Source organism: Ahaetulla prasina, chromosome 7, assembly GCF_028640845.1.
Source record: "Ahaetulla prasina isolate Xishuangbanna chromosome 7, ASM2864084v1, whole genome shotgun sequence".
NCBI lineage: Eukaryota > Metazoa > Chordata > Lepidosauria > Squamata > Colubridae > Ahaetulla > Ahaetulla prasina.
In genome coordinates this window covers 39,311,870-39,329,471 of record NC_080545.1, presented here as the reverse complement: position 1 = coordinate 39,329,471, position 17,602 = coordinate 39,311,870, and the positions used below count along the sequence as shown (strand labels likewise).

Genomic DNA, 17,602 nt, shown 5'->3' with positions numbered 1-17,602 from the left:
GATATAGAAATCAATAGACAATAGGAATCTGCCCACAACATTCAGTAACAAAACAATTAGTATAGTTTTCATTTCCCCCCAAAAATGACAAGCTTCTGAAAGGAATCTATATTTAAAAAATTATTTTTAGAAAGGAGTTTGTATCATTAGTCAAATACCATGCCAAAATTCATTTTCAAGCCAAGTTTCAATAACTGGAAACTGGAAATTGATGAGCATTCACAAGCAGCAGCTGGTTTGAGATCAGATATATGGTATAATGCCAAACATTTAAAGACTTCAACCAAGCGGATTCTGACATTATCAGATTTTAGATTTTAGAGGTAATAACCAAATAGAAATCAAATCAAATAGAATCAAAGACATGCTGGTTATTTGGAATGCTTTGCTCAAGTGTTATATCTAGAAGCTTGGTTGTTATGGGTTCACATGGGTAAAAATTGCAATTTTTAAAAATTGCTTCTCACATTCTGTGAGAGAGAAATTCCTTGATGATGCTCCAGCAGGAGTCTAAAAGCTTGGAAGATGAAACCTCTGGTTGTCCCAAAAGTGCTTTTTCAAGAAGCAACTGATTCGCTGGTTCCTGCAGAAATGTGGCCCGGATGCACTCCAGGAGGACGGGGCATGCCAGAAGGGATACTGTGATGTCTCCCTTGGATGACTCCCCAGATTCCTTCTCCTGTCAGTTCAGGGGAGGATGAGCCCATTCCTGGCATGTCAAGAACTAAGTTGATTGATGGCTTTGAACAGCCATCTGGAAGAGGTTTGGAGAAGGCTTCAGCTGGGAAAGCTTGCAATGGCAGACCAGCAGCAAAGAGGAGGAGGAACTGCTTTCTGCACCTGATCTGAAAACGCATAGGGCAGAGAAAAGGCAGGAGCAGCGGAGGTCAACCAAACTGCTTGAGACAAGAATGTCCTGCCCGTGTTGATGGGCTGCACTGGAAAGCTATTTACCATACCAGACAGATGGAGGCATTGCTGGGAACATGAGTGTTTTCAGCTGTGTGTTTTTGGTCATCACGTTTCCTGCTTCATTCTGGATTGACACGTTTGGAATTGATTCATGCTTTGGAGACTGGATTTTTTTTTCATTGTGAGCTCTCTTGTGTGTGGATTGTTTTGTAAATGTTGTAAATTGTGTTGTAAATGTTGTACCTTGATGAACGTATCTTTTCTTTTATGTACACTGAGAGTGTATGCACCAAGACAAATTCCTTGTGTGTCCAATCACACTTGGCCAATAAAAATTCTATTCTATTCTATTCTATTTAAGTTTGTTTGGTGGAGTTATTTTGTTTGAGCAACTTTCAATTGCTTTGTGAACTATTGGGCCATTGCTCTGTGGACAAATTTTGGCCTGCTCATGGCTGGACTTAATTGTGACAGTTCTGAGTTTTGGTGAAGGGCATTGCAGGGGAATATTAATAAACTCAATAAACCAGTTATATCTCTGTGTGTGTGAGAGTGAGTGAGTGAATGGGACAGCACATCATCTCAATGCGGCCATGTTGCTAAGGCCAACTCACTGCAAGACCATAGGACCATAGGACATGGCCAACTCTCAGTGGGATAATCCATGTGGGATAACTTGACACAATAACTGTTATCCACCACTGTTTCTTCTACATTACTTCCATTTTTGTCAATGGAAATAATGTTGAAGAAACAGAGGTGGATAATATTTATTGCATTGAGTTATACTGCATGGAACTGTCCCACAGCAAGTTGTCCCATGGTGAGCTGGCCACAGCAAGTTGAATCATGGCAAGTTGGCTGTGGTGACATGGCAGCAGCGAGATGACTGCATCAGGTTGGCCATGATAAGATGTCCATGGCAAGATGGCCGCAAAATGTTGGCCGTGGTGAGTTGTCCCATTTCGAGGGAATGCCATACATTTGGGAATCAGATTATCACCAATCACAAGACAGAATTTAGATGGTAGATAACAACACAAAAAATTTCTTTAATACACTGTGAATATAGGTAGAAAAACTGGATATTACTAATTAGATATTATTTATATAATCCAAGCAGATAAATGCTGTACTATAGTGCAGTATATTACACTGAGACTTGGCAAGGACTCTGTTGCATTTTTATTTAAACATAAAGGTGTTAAATAGCAACATTACCAAAATGCTTTTAACACATTTTGGGACTTACCAAATAGACGCTGGTGGAAGAGAAACTTGCCAGCTATGAGTCCTGTGAGAATGGCAAGTAGCCACAAAGTCACTTTTAAAAAGTTCCAACCACCTCCGTCAGGGTATTTATTTGCAATGAAGGAAAAGCAGTTTCCAACAACAATGACATTTGCTTCTTTTTGGCTGTGGGATACTGGATCTTCAGCAAATATTAGAAAATTAAAGAAGATCACTAGGTAGGCCACAATTAAGCGAGACCACGGATGCTGGAAATAGTAGCGGAAGTCTTTTTCCATTCTTAAATGCTTCAATCCCTGCACACAAAAACAAAGTTTGGGAATATTCTGTTATATTCTTAAACTTAGAAAACTACATTAATTTCTTTCTCTTTCCTCCAAATCTTTTTCCTTTAGCAGGCCTCTCAGGAGCAGCTATTTGTTTCCACCAGATTTTTCCCCAAAAGGTGATTTATTAAACACACTGTTGACAAATCCAAGATAGTAGGATTGAATGAAACCACTTTATAAATGTATATTTTCATATGTTAGATAAAAGAAATTAGAAATTCTAAAGAAAAAAATATTTCACAAAGACCTACCTAATCTATATACTTGCGTATAAAAAAACCAGTGTTTGGATTAATAGCATAAAAGCACATAAAAACATAAAATGTAGACAGTTTTCATTCATAATGCCACTGTATCATTATTTCTCTTCTGCATCAAATGTGTCCAAATTTAAGCACAATCGATATGAGCAGGGGTGAAATGCTCCCGGATCGGATGGGATCGCCCGATCTGGTAGTGATGGCGGCTGCTGGTTCGGAGGACCGGTAGCAAAAATCCCGGGGCCCCGCCCCCCGCCTCTGCTGAGCCGCACCATCAGCAGAGGGTTTTTTTTTTTACTTTTAAAAGCCAGTTTTGCTTCAGCCGAAACAGGCCTTTAAAAGTAAAAAACAGCAGAACCTTACTTGTACTCTTACTTGTAGAAAACATGTTTTCTACAAGTAAGAGTAGAGATTCTAAGTCACTTACCTGATTACTGATGAACGCATGGCTCTCTTTCCAGCCCGAAAGCAGTTTCAGTTTCAGCCAGACAGAATCAATCGCTCAGCTAATCTATTTCCTCGGTGATCAACTGGCTGGCTTTGCTGGCTGAGGAACTCTGGGATTTGAAGTCTAAAATAAAATAAAATAAAATAAAATAAAATAAAATAAAATAAAATAAAATAATAAAATAAAATAAAATAAAATAAAATAAAATAAAATAAAATAAAATAAAATAAAAATAAAATAAAATAATAAAATAAATAAAATAAAATAAAATAAAATAAAATAATAAAATAAAAATAAATAAATAAAATAAAATAAAAAAATAAAATAAAATATTTGTGCAGCTTTCTGAGATTTGGTGTGTTTCTGTAGTGTTTCACTCTAACTACACAAACACACAAAATCTCAGAAAGCTGTATATGGCATATTGTATGTGTGTGTGTGTGTTTTGTGTGTGTAAAGTGTGAAAGTTGGCTTTGGAGTTTTTTGTGGCTGTGTGAAGTGTGAAGTGCAGCTGCTTTTACATTGTGTGTGAGTCAGTTGTGGTGTGTTGTGTTGTGGTGTGTGTGTGTAAAGTGTGAAAGTTGGTTTTTGAGCTTTTTGTGGCTATGTGAAGTGTGAAGTGCTATGTGTTACTATGAAACAAGCAGTATTTGTTTCGCAAGATAGTGTTTGATTTTTGCCGAGTTTCATTTTCAAATTAATACTGAGAACTAAGATAACAGAATCATTCCATTTCTTATTGTTAATAAAATCTTTTCGAAAATCTCTATAATGAAAGACAAGTTCCATCAAATTTGATTGCTATTAATTATGTTAACGGTTAGCTAATATTCTTATTTGTACAATTTATTTATTTATTTATTTTATTTATTGTTTCAATTTCTATACCGCCCTTCTCCCAGGGCAGTTTACAGGGCGGTTTACAGCCAAAGGGCCTCTGGTGGCTCAGACTGCTAAGACAGTCTGTTATTAACAGCAGCTGCTTGCAATTACTGCAGGTTCAAGCCCCACCAGGCCCAAGGTTGACTCAGCCTTCCGTCCTTTATAAGGTAGGTAAAATGAGGACCCAGACTGTTGGGGCCAATAAGTTGACTTTGTATATAATATACAAATGGATTAAGACTATTGCTTAACACAGTGTAAGCCGCCCTGAGTCTTCGGAGAAGGGCGGGATATAAATGCAAAAGGAAATAAAATAAAATAAAAACAATTAGTACAATTTTTAAAACCAGTTTAAAAGGAAAATTTAGAGTTGGTTGAAGACTTAAAACCAATAAAACCCATTATTAAAACCCCATTAAGCCAGTCCTGCACGATGAAACAGAAATGTTTTCAGCTCGCATTGAATGGTCCGAAGATCAGGGAGTTGGCGGATACCTGGTGGTAGCTTGTTCCAGAAGGTTGGTGCCCCCACAGACAAGGCCCTCCCCCTGGGTGCCGCCAGCCGACATTGACTGGCCGACGGCACGCTGAGGAGACCCTCCCTATGGGAGCGCACTGGTCGATGGGAGGTCGCCGGTAGCAGCAGGCGGTTCCGTAAGTAACCCGGTCCTATGCCATGGAGCGCTTTAAAGGTGGTAACTAACACCTTGAATTGCACCCAAAAGACCACCGGAAGCCAGTGCAGCCTGCGCAGGAGAGGTGTTATATGGGAGCAGCGAGTCGCTCCCTCTATCACCTGCACGGCCGCATTTTGAACCAATTGGAGTCTTCGGGTGCTCTTCAAGGGAAGCCCCATGTAGAGAGCGTTGCAGTAGTCCAGATGGGAAGTGACGAGGGCGTGAGTGACTGTGCACAAGGAATCCCAGTGTAAGAAGGGACGCAACTGGCGTATCAGGTGGACCTGATAAAAAGCTCCTCTGGCGACGGCCGTCAAATGCTCTTCCAATGATAGTCGTGTATCCAGAAGGATGCCCAGATTGCGGACCTTCTCTGTGGGGCCAATGACTCGTCCCCCACAGGCAGCGATGGCCTCAGCTGATTATACTGGGACGCCGGCATCCACAGCCACTCAGTCTTGGCGGGGTTGAGTCAGAGCCTGTTTTTCCCCATCCAGACCGGCACAGACTCCAGACAACGGGACATCACCTCAACGGCTTCGCTGGGGTGGTTAGGGATACAGCTGCGTATCATCAGCGTACAGATGACACCGCACCCCAAAACCACGGATGATCTCACCCAGCGGCTTCATATAGATGTTGAACAGTAGAGGCGAGAGAACCGACCTCTGGGGCACCCCACACAAAAGGCGCCTCATGGTCGATCTCTGCCCCCCTGCCAACACCGTCTGCGACCGGTCAGAGGAAGGAGGAGAACCACCGAAAAATGGTGCCCCCCACTCCCAGCCCATCCAGCCGCCGCAGCAAGATACCATGGTCGATGGTATCAAAAGCCGCTGAAAGATCGACTTCCTGTTTGGCACCGTAGGTGATGGCAGTGATCTTTACGATCACCAACCTCTGGATTATGTGGAATTGCTAGGACAGCTTAAATCTGCTGTCCAGCGGTTCGAAAAACCCTCTCTTCGGGAGAAGAAGAGATGGTGAGCTGAGGGCAAAGGTTGAATTTCCCTAAAGCCCCTGAGAAAAAAAGGGTTTGAAGCGTTAAGTTCCCTCCAGCAACCCGAAGTGCTCCAGATCCGAGGATTTTTCTGCTTTGACGGAACCAATCACCACGACCAAACACCGAGATTTATTTTGGACAATAAAGGATTATACCGGACAGAACGAAAGTGGGAGAACTTTATGCAAGTAGCTAAGCCAATTCCCCGTTACTTTGTAACAAGCTTGAAAACAGCAAGAAAATGGAGGCGAATTGTTAACAAGTTAACGAGTGGAAAGCGAAAGTGATACTTTTAGTGTTTGCCATCTGCTGCTGGTAAATTGCATGTTATTTGCTTCTTTAACTCTTTGCTGCCTGCTGATAGAATCTAGGGGAGATTTTTAAATATTGCTTTAAAAGACTGTGTTTCTCAGAGGTTAAGAAGATTTAAAGTGAATATTAAGTTGGAAATAAATAAATAATTTTATAGAAGATGGCAGCCAAACAATTAAAGTCTACTGTAACAAAGGGCTCTGGAATTTCATCAGCTGGTGCCTCTCCAGCTCATACAGCAGAGACTAGAACATTGAACTTAGAGGCATTACAAGAGAACTTAAAAGACTTTATGCAAGAAAAATTTAAAGTAATAACTGATGAGATGCCTGAAATGAAAGAACAGATATTAGAAATTCAAGTGGGAAATAAAGAAGTTAAGGAAGGATTTGTAATTGCAGTACAAAGTTTGGCAACAAATGTGATTTTATTAGAAGAGGAAGTTGAAGAAATTAAGCAACATAATTCAAAATTAGAAAATAAAATGGCTGAATTTCAAAGTAAAATGAAAAAAACAGATGATGAAATAGTTTTGATACAATATAGAAATATGGAATTTGCTCTAAGAATCCGTGGTTTGAAAGAGAATAAAGAAGAGAATTTAAGGGAAATTTTTTCTGAAGTATTTGCTGAGATATTAGCAGCTCGTCCAGCAGATGTGGCTTATCAAATTGATAAAATATATCATGTGAATTCTTGGATAGCAAGGCAAAAAAAGTTGCCAAGGGATGTTGTTATTTATTTTACAAATAGAACAGTGAGAAATCAGATTTTGCAAGCCTCATATAAGGGGGAGAAGATTCAGGTTTCTGGTCAAGATATTTTAATATTAAAGGAAATTCCACCTAAAATGTTAAGGGCTAGGAAGGAATTTGCCTTCCTGGTGAATGAATTTAAAAAACATCAGATTGAATATAGATGGGATATTCCAACTGGTATAATAGTATATTATGCAGGGAAAGTACACGTCTCAATACAGTTGGAAAAGCAAGAGAATTTTATGTTGAGGCATTAAAAGTTGGAAGTCTTCCTCCATTGGAAGCTAGAAGAAGGGAGAGTGAAGTGAAGGAAAGAGAAGTGAAGCAGGTACAAGAACAGATTGTGATGGAAGATTTATTACAAGTGTTGGAAATACCTACGACGGGTTCAGACTCAAAAGAACAAAGGCTGACAAGAGCTGCTGCTAAACGCAAGGAACAAGAGATGAAGGCACAACAACAACTGGCAACTACTAAAATGGAAACAGTGGGAGGAGCAAGGCCTAAAGCAAAATGTGATCTGCGGCTAGTGTTCCAAAAGTTTCCTTTGGCCGATAATGGCAATTAAACTATTATCTTGGAATGTTAATGGTTTGAATTCACCGCAGAAGAGAAGGAAAGTATTTCACTATTTGAAACAATTTAAAAATGACATTACCTGTTTCCAAGAAACACATATTAGATCTTTAGACCAGAAATATTTGATAAATTCAAAACTGGGAGTACATTTTGTTGCCTCCTCTTTGGAAAAAAAAATAGTTTAGTTATATATATAAAGAAGGATATATCAGCAAAATTAATTGAGGTGGATAAGCAAGGAAGATACATTGCTATTGAACTTTTGTTGGAGGGAAAGAAGACATTAATAGGAGTTTATGCTCCAAATCAACAACAAGAAAATTTTTTCAAGTTTTTACATAAAAGAATAGTATTTTGGGATTATAAATCATATATATTAATGGGTGATTGGAATGGTGTGTTGGATACTGAAAAAGACAAAAAAAGTTTAAGGAAGATATCAAGCCGGGCGAAATTACCAAAGGCTTTTTTTGAAATGATGGACGACTTGGAATTAAGAGATATTTGGAGAGAACATAATACAGAAGAGAGGGATTTTACCTTCTTTTCTGACAGGCACCAATCATTTTCGAGGATTGATTTTATTTTGATTACTAATGATTTGTATTCTAGAGTGAAGAAGACTAAGATTTGTTCAAGAACTCTATCTGATCATAGTCCGGTTTGGATTGAATTTGATCGGGAAAAGGAGGCTAGGAGATCATGGAGGTTAAATGAGAATTTGTTTAAATAGGAACAAAATGTAAATGAATGTAAAAAGCAAATGAAAGAATTTTTTATTATGAATATGAAAAAAGAGACATCTATAGAGATGATTTGGGACGCCAGCAAGGCTTATATGAGAGGAAATCTTATACAAATGAATATTAAATACAAAAATAAATTGCAGAAAAAGAAAAAGGAACTGGAAGAGGAAATTAAAAAGAAAGAACAATTATTGATAAATAGCCCAGGAAATAGTAAAATAAAAGAATCAATAAATATATTAAGAGGTCAGTTTAATATGTTGATGGCAGATCAAGTAGCAATTAATTTACAATATGTAAAACATAATACGTTTAATAATGCCAATAAGCCAGGAAGATGGCTTGCCTATTTAATAAGGAAAAAACAGAAATCACGAACGATTGATAAAATAAAATATAGGGGTAAGGAAGTTTATCAAAAGAACTTGATTAAAAAAGCATTTTTAGAGTATTATAGTAAGTTATATTCTAGGGATATGATTGATGATACAGAGATAGAAAGATATTTACAACAACAAAATATTTGTGAGCTTACAGAAAACCAAAGAGAAGAACTGAATCAATTAATTACTTCAGAGGAAATTTTGTTAGCAATTAAGCAACTTAAAATCGGTAAAGCACCAGGTACAGATGGTTTAACAGCTGTTTATTATAAAAATTTACAAAATGAGATGGTTGAACCACTTAAAGAGTTATTTAATAAAATTCAAATGGGAGGAGATGTTCCCCCTTCATGGAGGACAGCCTTTATTTCGTTAATACTGAAGGAAGATCAAGATGGTATTAAAGCAGAGAATTATAGGCCTATATCACTTTTAAATACTGATTACAAGATATTTACCAAGATACTTGCTAATAGATTAATGCCAGTGATGAATCAAATAATTCATAATGATCAGTCAGGATTTATTAAGGGTAGGCAGATGAGATATAATGTGAGGCAAATCGTAAATTTACTTGAATATTTGGAAAGAAACAACCAAGTCTCAGCGGCACTCCTTTTTTGGGATGCTGAAAAAGCTTTTGATAGATTGGATTGGCAGTTTTTGTTTAAAGTAATAGAAAAAATGCAATTTGGGGATTATTTTATCCATGCAATTAAAGCAATATATCAGAAGCAAACAGCACAAATAATAGTAAATGGTGGGTTAACAGAAACTTTTAAAATTGGGAAAGAGACGAGACAGGGATGTTCCTTGTCCCCATTACTTTTTATTTTAACTTTAGAAATTCTTCTGAATAAAATACGTGGTTCCGATCGAATAAAGGGAATTAGAGTTAAACATCAAGATTACAGATTAAGAGCTTTTGCAGATGAGCTGGTTGTTACTGTATCTCAACCAATATACTCAGCTACTGGTTTAAAAGATATAATTGGTCAGTATGGCAAAGTATCTGGATTTAAGGTGAATCAGCAAAAGACAAAGATGATAACTAAAAATATGAATATACAACAAAAAGAAGAGTTAGAAAGAACTACAGGTTTTGAAATTGTTAAAAAGGTTAAATATTTAGGAATATATATTACAGCTTCAAATGTTAAATTATACAAAAATAATTATGAGGTATTGTGGCAGAAGGTATGGAAAGAAATGGAGAGTTGGAAGAAGTTACAACAGGGGTGTCCAAACTACGGCCCGCGGGCCAACTGCGGCCCGCGGGTCAGTTTTTATTGGCCCGCAGCAAATTCTCGGTGGACAGTGGGGTGCGGCCCCCGTCCTGGTCCCCAAGGAAGCCGTCGCTCGCCTGGTTGCAGATGCGGGGAGGCTCCGCTGAGGCTACCCCCGCCCACCCGGGGCTGCGGGCCGGCCATTTCGCCACTGGGCTGTAGGGGGCGCCCGGGACGCCCACGGCTCCAGCCCGGCCCACCAGACAGAGGAGGAGGCGGGCGGGCGGCAGAGCTTCCGGCGCTGCTCCGGGCGCCCTCGGCTCGCGGCGCCGCGCAGGTAGGCTTTCTGCTCCCCGGAGAACCTCTGGGTGGGGGGCGGCGAAGGCGGGTTGTCCCTCTCCAGCCACCGCCTCCCCCCCTCCCCCGGCGATGCAGCTCAGTTGGTGGGAATGCCTGGTAAGGGGGGGCGCAGCTGAGTTGGGGGCTTGTCCGGGAAGCTGAGTGACCAAGGAGGCTCTGGGAGAGAGCCGAAGAGACCCACCCCACCCCACCCCGCCCCCCGCGGTGTTGCCACAGCTGGGGAAGATGGCAACGCTGCCGCTCGCCCGGTTGCAGATGTGGGGAGGCTCCGCTGAGGCTACCCCCGCCCACCCGGGGCTGCGGGCCGGCCATTCCGCCACTGGGCTGTAGGGGGTGCCCGGGACGCCCACGGCTCCAGCCCGGCCCACCAGACAGAGGAGGAGGCGGGCGGGCGGCAGAGCTTCCGCCGCTGCTCCGGGCGCCCTCGGCTCGCGGTGCCGCGCAGGTAGGCTCTCCGGGCGGGTCGGCAGAGCAGGGCTGGACGGGCGGGGGAGCGGAGCGGAGGAGGATGGGAGGGTTGAGCTGCTGAGTGGCCCCGGCTGCGGGGGCAGCCGAGGGCCCCGGCGGGAACGGGACGCTTCTGCTCCCCGGAGAACCTCTGGGTGCGGGGCGGCGAAGGCGGGTTGTCCCTCTCCAGCCACCGCCTCCCCCCCTCCCCCAGCGATGCAGCTCAGTTGGTGGGAATGCCTCGGCGCCTGGTGAGGGGGCGAGCTGAGTTGGGGGCTTGTCCGGGAAGCTGAGTGACCAAGGAGGCTCTGGGAGAGAGCCGAAGAGACCCACCCCACCCCACCCCGCCCCCCGCGGTGTTGCCACAGCTGGGGAAGATGGCAACGCTGCCGCTCGCCCGGTTGCAGATGTGGGGAGGCTCCGCTGAGGCTACCCCCGCCCACCCGGGGCTGCGGGCCGGCCATTCCGCCACTGGGCTGTAGGGGGTGCCCGGGACGCCCACGGCTCCAGCCCGGCCCACCAGACAGAGGAGGAGGCGGGCGGGCGGCAGAGCTTCCGGCGCTGCTCCGGGCGCCCTCGGCTCGCGGCGCCGCGCAGGTAGGCTCTCCGGGCGGGTCGGCAGAGCAGGGCTGGACGGGCGGGGGAGCGGAGCGGAGGAGGATGGGAGGGTTGAGCTGCTGAGTGGGCCCCGCTGCCGGGGCTGCCGAGGGTCCCGGCGGGAACGGGACGCTTCTGCTCCCCGGAGAACCTCTGGGTGGGGGGCGGCGAAGGCGGGTTGTCCCTCTCCAGCCACCGCCTCCCCCCCCTCCCCCGGCGATGCAGCTCAGTTGGTGGGAATCCCTCGACGCCTGGTGAGGGGGGGCGCAGCTGAGTTGGGGCCTTGTCCGGGAAGCTGAGTGACCAAGGAGGCTCTGGGAGAGAGCCGAAGAGACCCACCCCACCCCACCCCACCCCCCACAGTGTTGCCACAGCTGGGGAAGATGGCAACATCCTGGGATGCCGGGATGCCCAAGGGGGATGAAGCCCTTCCTCGCAAAGAGTCTTTTGGGCCCAAGGCAGCTTGGCCGGCTGGTGGCCCCTGTGCTCCATGGGGCATTGCCAGGGTCGTTCCTCCAAGGGGCCAAAGCCTCCTGGCTGACCCACAAGGCCCTCGGAGGGGGAGAACAGCCGGCCTTCCTAGCACAGCGCTGCCTCTTCCCAAAAGGGAAGTTTTTTTGTTTGTTTGCCTTTGAAGGCGTCTCTCACCCGCTTGGCTTGTTTCTGTTTCATTTTGTCTGCCTCTGAGAAGGACTGGCTGGCTGCAAAACTCTTGTGGCTTGAGGCTATTGTGTGCACTCTGTACATGGGCCCCAGCTGCCCCTCGGAGTAGCTTCAAAGCCCTTTGGGGGCTCTGCTCCCAAACTTGTGCCCAAACCGAGGGACCCTTGGGGGCTTCTTTGCATGCTGCAGGATCTCCCAGCGTGACAGTTTTGCACCCTGCAGACTGATAGAAAGCAGCTGGGACTCCCCTGGCGGAAAAGAAGAAGACTGGCATCGAGAAACAGGTGAGGGCGGCGAGGGGCCGAACAGCGTTGGTGGGGGGAAGTGTGCAGAATGTCTCCAGACAAAAACTATATCGCACTTTTGACCAGTCCTCACACTTATGACCGGTCATCATTTATGCCTGTTGCAGCATTTTGTGCATAAAGACTACTCAGAGGGCTGAAAAAGTTATTTTTGACCTGTCCTCACACTTTTGACTGGTCCTCACACCTACAACTATCTTTACATTTTGCACCCTATCTTGTAACCGTGGTGAAGAGAAGCAGTTGTGAAATGAGTGATATGGTTGTTAAAAATGCTGCAATGGGCATAAATGTGAGGATGGTCATAAGTGTGAGGACTGGTCAAAATTATTTTTTTAGCCCTCTGAGTAGTTTCTATGCCCATAGCCACATCCACTCAGTCACATGAGGAGTTAGCCACGCCCACCAGTCACATGACCACCAAGCCACACCCCAAAATAAGCCACGCCCACAGAACTGGTACAAAAAATCCCCCCCCCCCCGTGGCCCGGGCCTTTGCTTATTTTTCTGTATTTGGCCCTCACTCAAAAAACTTTGGACACCCCTGAGTTACAACTATCTTTGTTGGGAAGAATAGCGGCTATAAAAATGAATGTTTTGCCCAGGTTTTTATCTTTGTTTCAAATGATACCGGTGCTTAAGAATGATATTAAATTACAGGAATGGCAAAAGGGGATTAATAAATTTGTATGGATGGGCAAAAAACCAAGAATAAAATTAAAAATAATGCAGGATACAAGGGAAAGGGGGGGTCTTAAAATGCCTAACTTAAAATTGTATTATGAAGCAGTTGTCTTATCATTAATTACTGATTGGATTAATTTAACTGAGGAAAGAGTTTTGAATATAGAAGGTTATGGTTTGTTATATGGGTGGCATGCCTATTTATTATATGATAAGAAAGTAGATAAAATATTTAAAAATAATATAATTAGAAATGCATTATTGAGGGATTGGAGGAAATATCAATATAAATTAGATGGAAAGATTCCAATATGGGCAATCCCGAGACACATGATAGAAAATATAAATATATATCAAAAGATGGAGGTAGTTACCTATAAAGAACTTCTTTGTATGGAAAAGGGGGAATTACAATTAAAATCTAGAGAAAAGATGGGGGAAGAAGGGAAAAATTATACATGGTTCCAATATGGACAATTACAAGCTAGATGGAAATTAGATCAAAAAATAGGTGTTAAGCAAATTGAGGATAATTTATTAAAACAAATGAGAGATCAAGGCCAACAGCATATTAAGAGGTTGTATAATGTATTAGTAGAAATAGACTCAGAGACTGAATTGGTTAAGGATTGTATGATTAAGTGGGCACAAAATTTTCAGCAACCAATAATGTTGGAAACTTGGGAAAGAATTTGGGTGAGGAATGTTAAATTTACACAAGCGCAAAATATGAGAGAAAATTTTTATAAGATGTTTTATAGATGGCATTTAGACCCCAAAAAATTGTCATGTATGTATCCTAATGTACAGGCTAAATGTTGGAGATGCGATTGTGAAGATGCCACTTATTACCATATATGGTGGACTTGTAAAAAAGTTAAAGCATTTTGGATTGAAGTATGGTGGATCATGCAGAATATTTTGAAAAAGAAGATTAAGTTTACCCCGCAGTTCTTTTTACTAGGAATAATTATGGATTGTACAGCTATAGAGACTAAATTGATTTTGAACTTAATAACAGCCGCAAGACTTTTGATTGCTCAATATTGGAAGAAAGAAGAATTACCTACAATTGAAGAATGGACACTTAAAGTATCAAATCTGGCAGAAATGGCAAAAATATCTGCTTACTTGAAAGACTATACACAAGAAAAATATATTTTAGAATGGAAAATGTGGATTGATTATATTCAAAATAAGTATCAGATAAAAAAATACCGAATAGCATATGAGTAAATTTAGGAAATATTTTGTATTAGATATATTTCTGAAGGAGAGGGGAATTGAGAGTGTGATTAAGTGTGGAGAGACTAGAGATTATAATTTAGGAATTATTTTAGATTATGATTGTTAGTTTTGATACCCTGCATTTTGTTCTGGGAAGTCGGGGTGGGGGGTAAGGGGTGGGGGAATTGGGGGGTTGAGGCTAGAGATGGAGTGATGGTTAATGTACAGGGATTATTGAAGATGTATAAATATAATTAGTGTAGGGTCGGGTCTGCCCAGTTACCATTTTAGAACGGTGGTGAGGTAGGAAAGAGGAGAAGAGGAAGGAAGAGGGGTAGAAGAGGGAGAAGGAAGGTGTAGGGTGGAGGGAGGAGAGGATGTAGGTAAGAGAAGGAGAGGAAGGTCTGGAAAGTAAAAGAAGGTAGAAGAGTGAAGAGTGTTAAAAAGGGGGGTGGTGACTGGGCAGGCCCGACTAATTGTATATAACTGTACATTGAATGAGTTGTTTGACATAATTGTAAAAATAAAACTTTTTTATGGAAAAAAAGAAAAAAAGAAAAAAAAAGCCGCTGAAAGATCTAATAATTTGATATACACCTGGTGATCCAGTCTTATGAGTAGCCACTGGTAACTCCTTCTGCAGAATTTTCTGGTCCAGGTTTAAAATTGTTTACATTGGTCACTGTTACTAGTATATCTGACGGCAGGAAATATAAAAATGTATTTGTTATTATAGGTAAGGAAGGTGAGATATCTGGGCTGGTAAAGATTTCTTTTAGAGATCCAATGTCAGAATGCTTATGTCATGCTTGGAATTAAAAGAGGGACTAAGAGTGGTGTTTATTTATAAACTGACTTTGGGCATCCTAAGGTCAATGAAATTCCAAATATTTCCCTTCATGTATTACTAAGACACTGATGTAATTGCCAATATATTTTGGGAAATATGAATTTCAATAAGATTTAGAAAAAAGCAAATTGTGTTTTCCATCTAAAGCATATACTCTATAATATAGTGTCATTTTATAAATGACATTGTATTTATAAAAAGACAAAAACAATGATTCTCAATCCCTTTTCCAGAAAAAGTATCAATAAATGTACCAATTTTTAAAATTAATTAATTTAATAAATTATTACAAGTTTTAAGGAAAATACCATTTTTTTCTGACAATTCAAACAGTAATTATACAGTGTAATTGTGTCAGAGTTGCAATATATGTAAGTATAAGATTTAAATGTCTGAATGTTTTAGGCAAATATTTATTTAGTGATAAGTGCCACTTGGGAAACATAGCTCTTTATAAATCTTTGCAACTGAAATTTGCCATTGTGGGAACATATTTGAAAAACATATGGACAATTTATCACCTTGAAGAAATTACTTTAAAATGGAATGGAACCATAAGGTTTCTGAAATAGATCTACAGCAGTTTGTTACATTATGAGATTATTATATGCATAGAAGTAGAAAGATTTGATACTATCTCACTATGGAGAAATGGTGGGTGAAGTTGACAAATTTTCTGAAATGGATCAGTTGACATCTTTTATTAGAGAAATCTCTACATTTACTGGTGACTGGAAGTGTCTAATGGACTTTTAGTGTAAAAATGAAAAAAATGAACTTGTGATTTATATATTTTTTTGATGGTTAGATAAGTTATAGAAAGAGTAATATAACTTTAGAGAGATTAAAATATATTTGTACCTATGTCTGTTGTGAAGAATATTGGAAGCAATTTTTTAATATCGTTTTTCTCTTTCATTACTCTTTTTCTTCTTCCTCGCACCTTTTTCTTTAATCTTTTTTCTTTATATTTGTGGGTGTGTTGGTTTTTAATCTTCTTGTTTAAAATTTAGAAATATATATTAAAATAAGAGCCATCACAGCTTTCAGAAGCTAAGTAAGTGGAATTTTCACAAGACCACCTTCTATGCTTGGTTTGAGCACCACAACTCATCTGAAGGCTTGTGTTAAAGAAGTTTTATCATTATTATGGATAACGTTTATTTTAGTGCAACAGAATTACTTCACACAGTGTTTCTATTAATGCCAGAAAGAACTAAATCATTAAAAGAGGAAAAGTTTTCAAATATCAATACTAAATAGCAGGAAAACCCTACTTGACACTTTTACTCATATTACTAATATGAATCTTTTCACCCATTTAAATTAAGTACTGTAATTCCTCAAAATGATAAGCCCCATTATAATGAGGCAGAATATGAACAATATACGACTTTTAAATAATGTGCTTTATGCTCTTTACTGGGTGGAACTTTAAAAAGTGTAAAGTAGAACAATATTATACCTTTGCAGATGAGTAATTAACATAACTTCTAATGTCGAATTTAAACAGGGAAATCCAAGGCAGCTTCTTAAGCTTTATAAATATAATTCGCTTCCTATTGCAACTCTACTCCTATACAGAACCCCACACAAAACTGTTGGAATTCATTACACCTATGCAAACATTCCTACAAAAGCATTTTCAAATGAAACAGAAAAATTGTTCATTAAAAATCCAAACCTTCTATTACCAAGAAAAAAAAAGGAGGAAAAGTGAAAGATAAGGTAAAAAGAATTTACCACATCTTTGTCTGGTGGCCTAGTGTTAATTCTGGGTAATGCAGAGTTAAGAATAAGGTGCCAACAAAAACAAAGGCGACAAGTGCCATTCCTTCGCAGGGAGCACATAAACAGCTGAGATGATAATGGACTGGAAGGTGAAGATACACTGTAAGCTTTCTGTCTGAGGCTCTTAATTTGAATAACTTTAAAAAAGAGAATAGGAACCAAAGAAACGCGGAAAGGATTAAGTATTTTCCCACGCATTTATTTCTAGCTCCAATCTCGAGGAATTCAATTTCCTTATATAACAAAGTAGGTTAGTAAAGATAAAAGGCATAACTGCTCTCCACAAGGCCAAAACAACGGGTCTTCGAAAACGATGCAAGGAGGAATAAGATCCACCCTCTGTCTATCTACACGTGTCCTACCACCGCATTTTTCCTTTGTCCAGGGCAAACCCGGACTAGTCAAAGTCAGTGACCATTTGTTCGGAAACTAAGGAAATAAAGCCTCGTCAACTACCTCCCGGTTTATATATTCCCGGAATTAATTCCACTAGGCAACAGCTATCAGCCTTACAATTCAGACTCGAGCATGTGGATAGCGCCTTCCTCTCAGCACTGGCTAGTCACGCTGGGCCCAAACCTCTTACCCGGCTTAGAAGACGCAACTCCCCGGCACTCTGAACTAGTGCTGCCTTTTAAATGCTAAATAAAGAAAAGCTAAGTCACGACGGGAAATCGATCAAGTCCAAAACGCCCGGCTGGGGCTGCTGCTGGAGGAGGAGAGGAGGAGGAGGAAGCGATTTTTACTCACCCTTCCCGAGCAGTCAAACGCGTTTTGTTTTCTGACTGAAACGGATCTTCCTTGCCGTTTGTACCCGGCAAGACTTTACCGCGACGCAGAAAGCTGTTCTCACCATTTCTGAATTTAACACTAACCCTTGAGTAGCTCACGCTCTTTTCTAAGCTGCAGAGT

The 17,602-nt window shown here is 41.2% G+C and overlaps 1 protein-coding gene across 1 annotated transcript in view; it reads right to left on the bottom strand.

Annotated features, from left to right (window-relative positions):
* TMEM117 (transmembrane protein 117) overlaps positions 1 to 17,556 on the bottom strand; it is a 476,640-nt gene extending 459,084 nt beyond the window's left edge. Inside the window, exons 1-2 of the mRNA XM_058190221.1 lie at positions 17,441 to 17,556; positions 2,165 to 2,459 (exon numbers count right to left, since the gene is read on the bottom strand). Of these exons, the coding sequence (XP_058046204.1) occupies positions 2,165 to 2,441 (277 nt within the window). The 5' untranslated portion in view covers positions 2,442 to 2,459; positions 17,441 to 17,556. The remainder of the gene's footprint in view (positions 1 to 2,164; positions 2,460 to 17,440) is intronic.
* Positions 17,557 to 17,602: the final 46 nt, after the last annotated feature.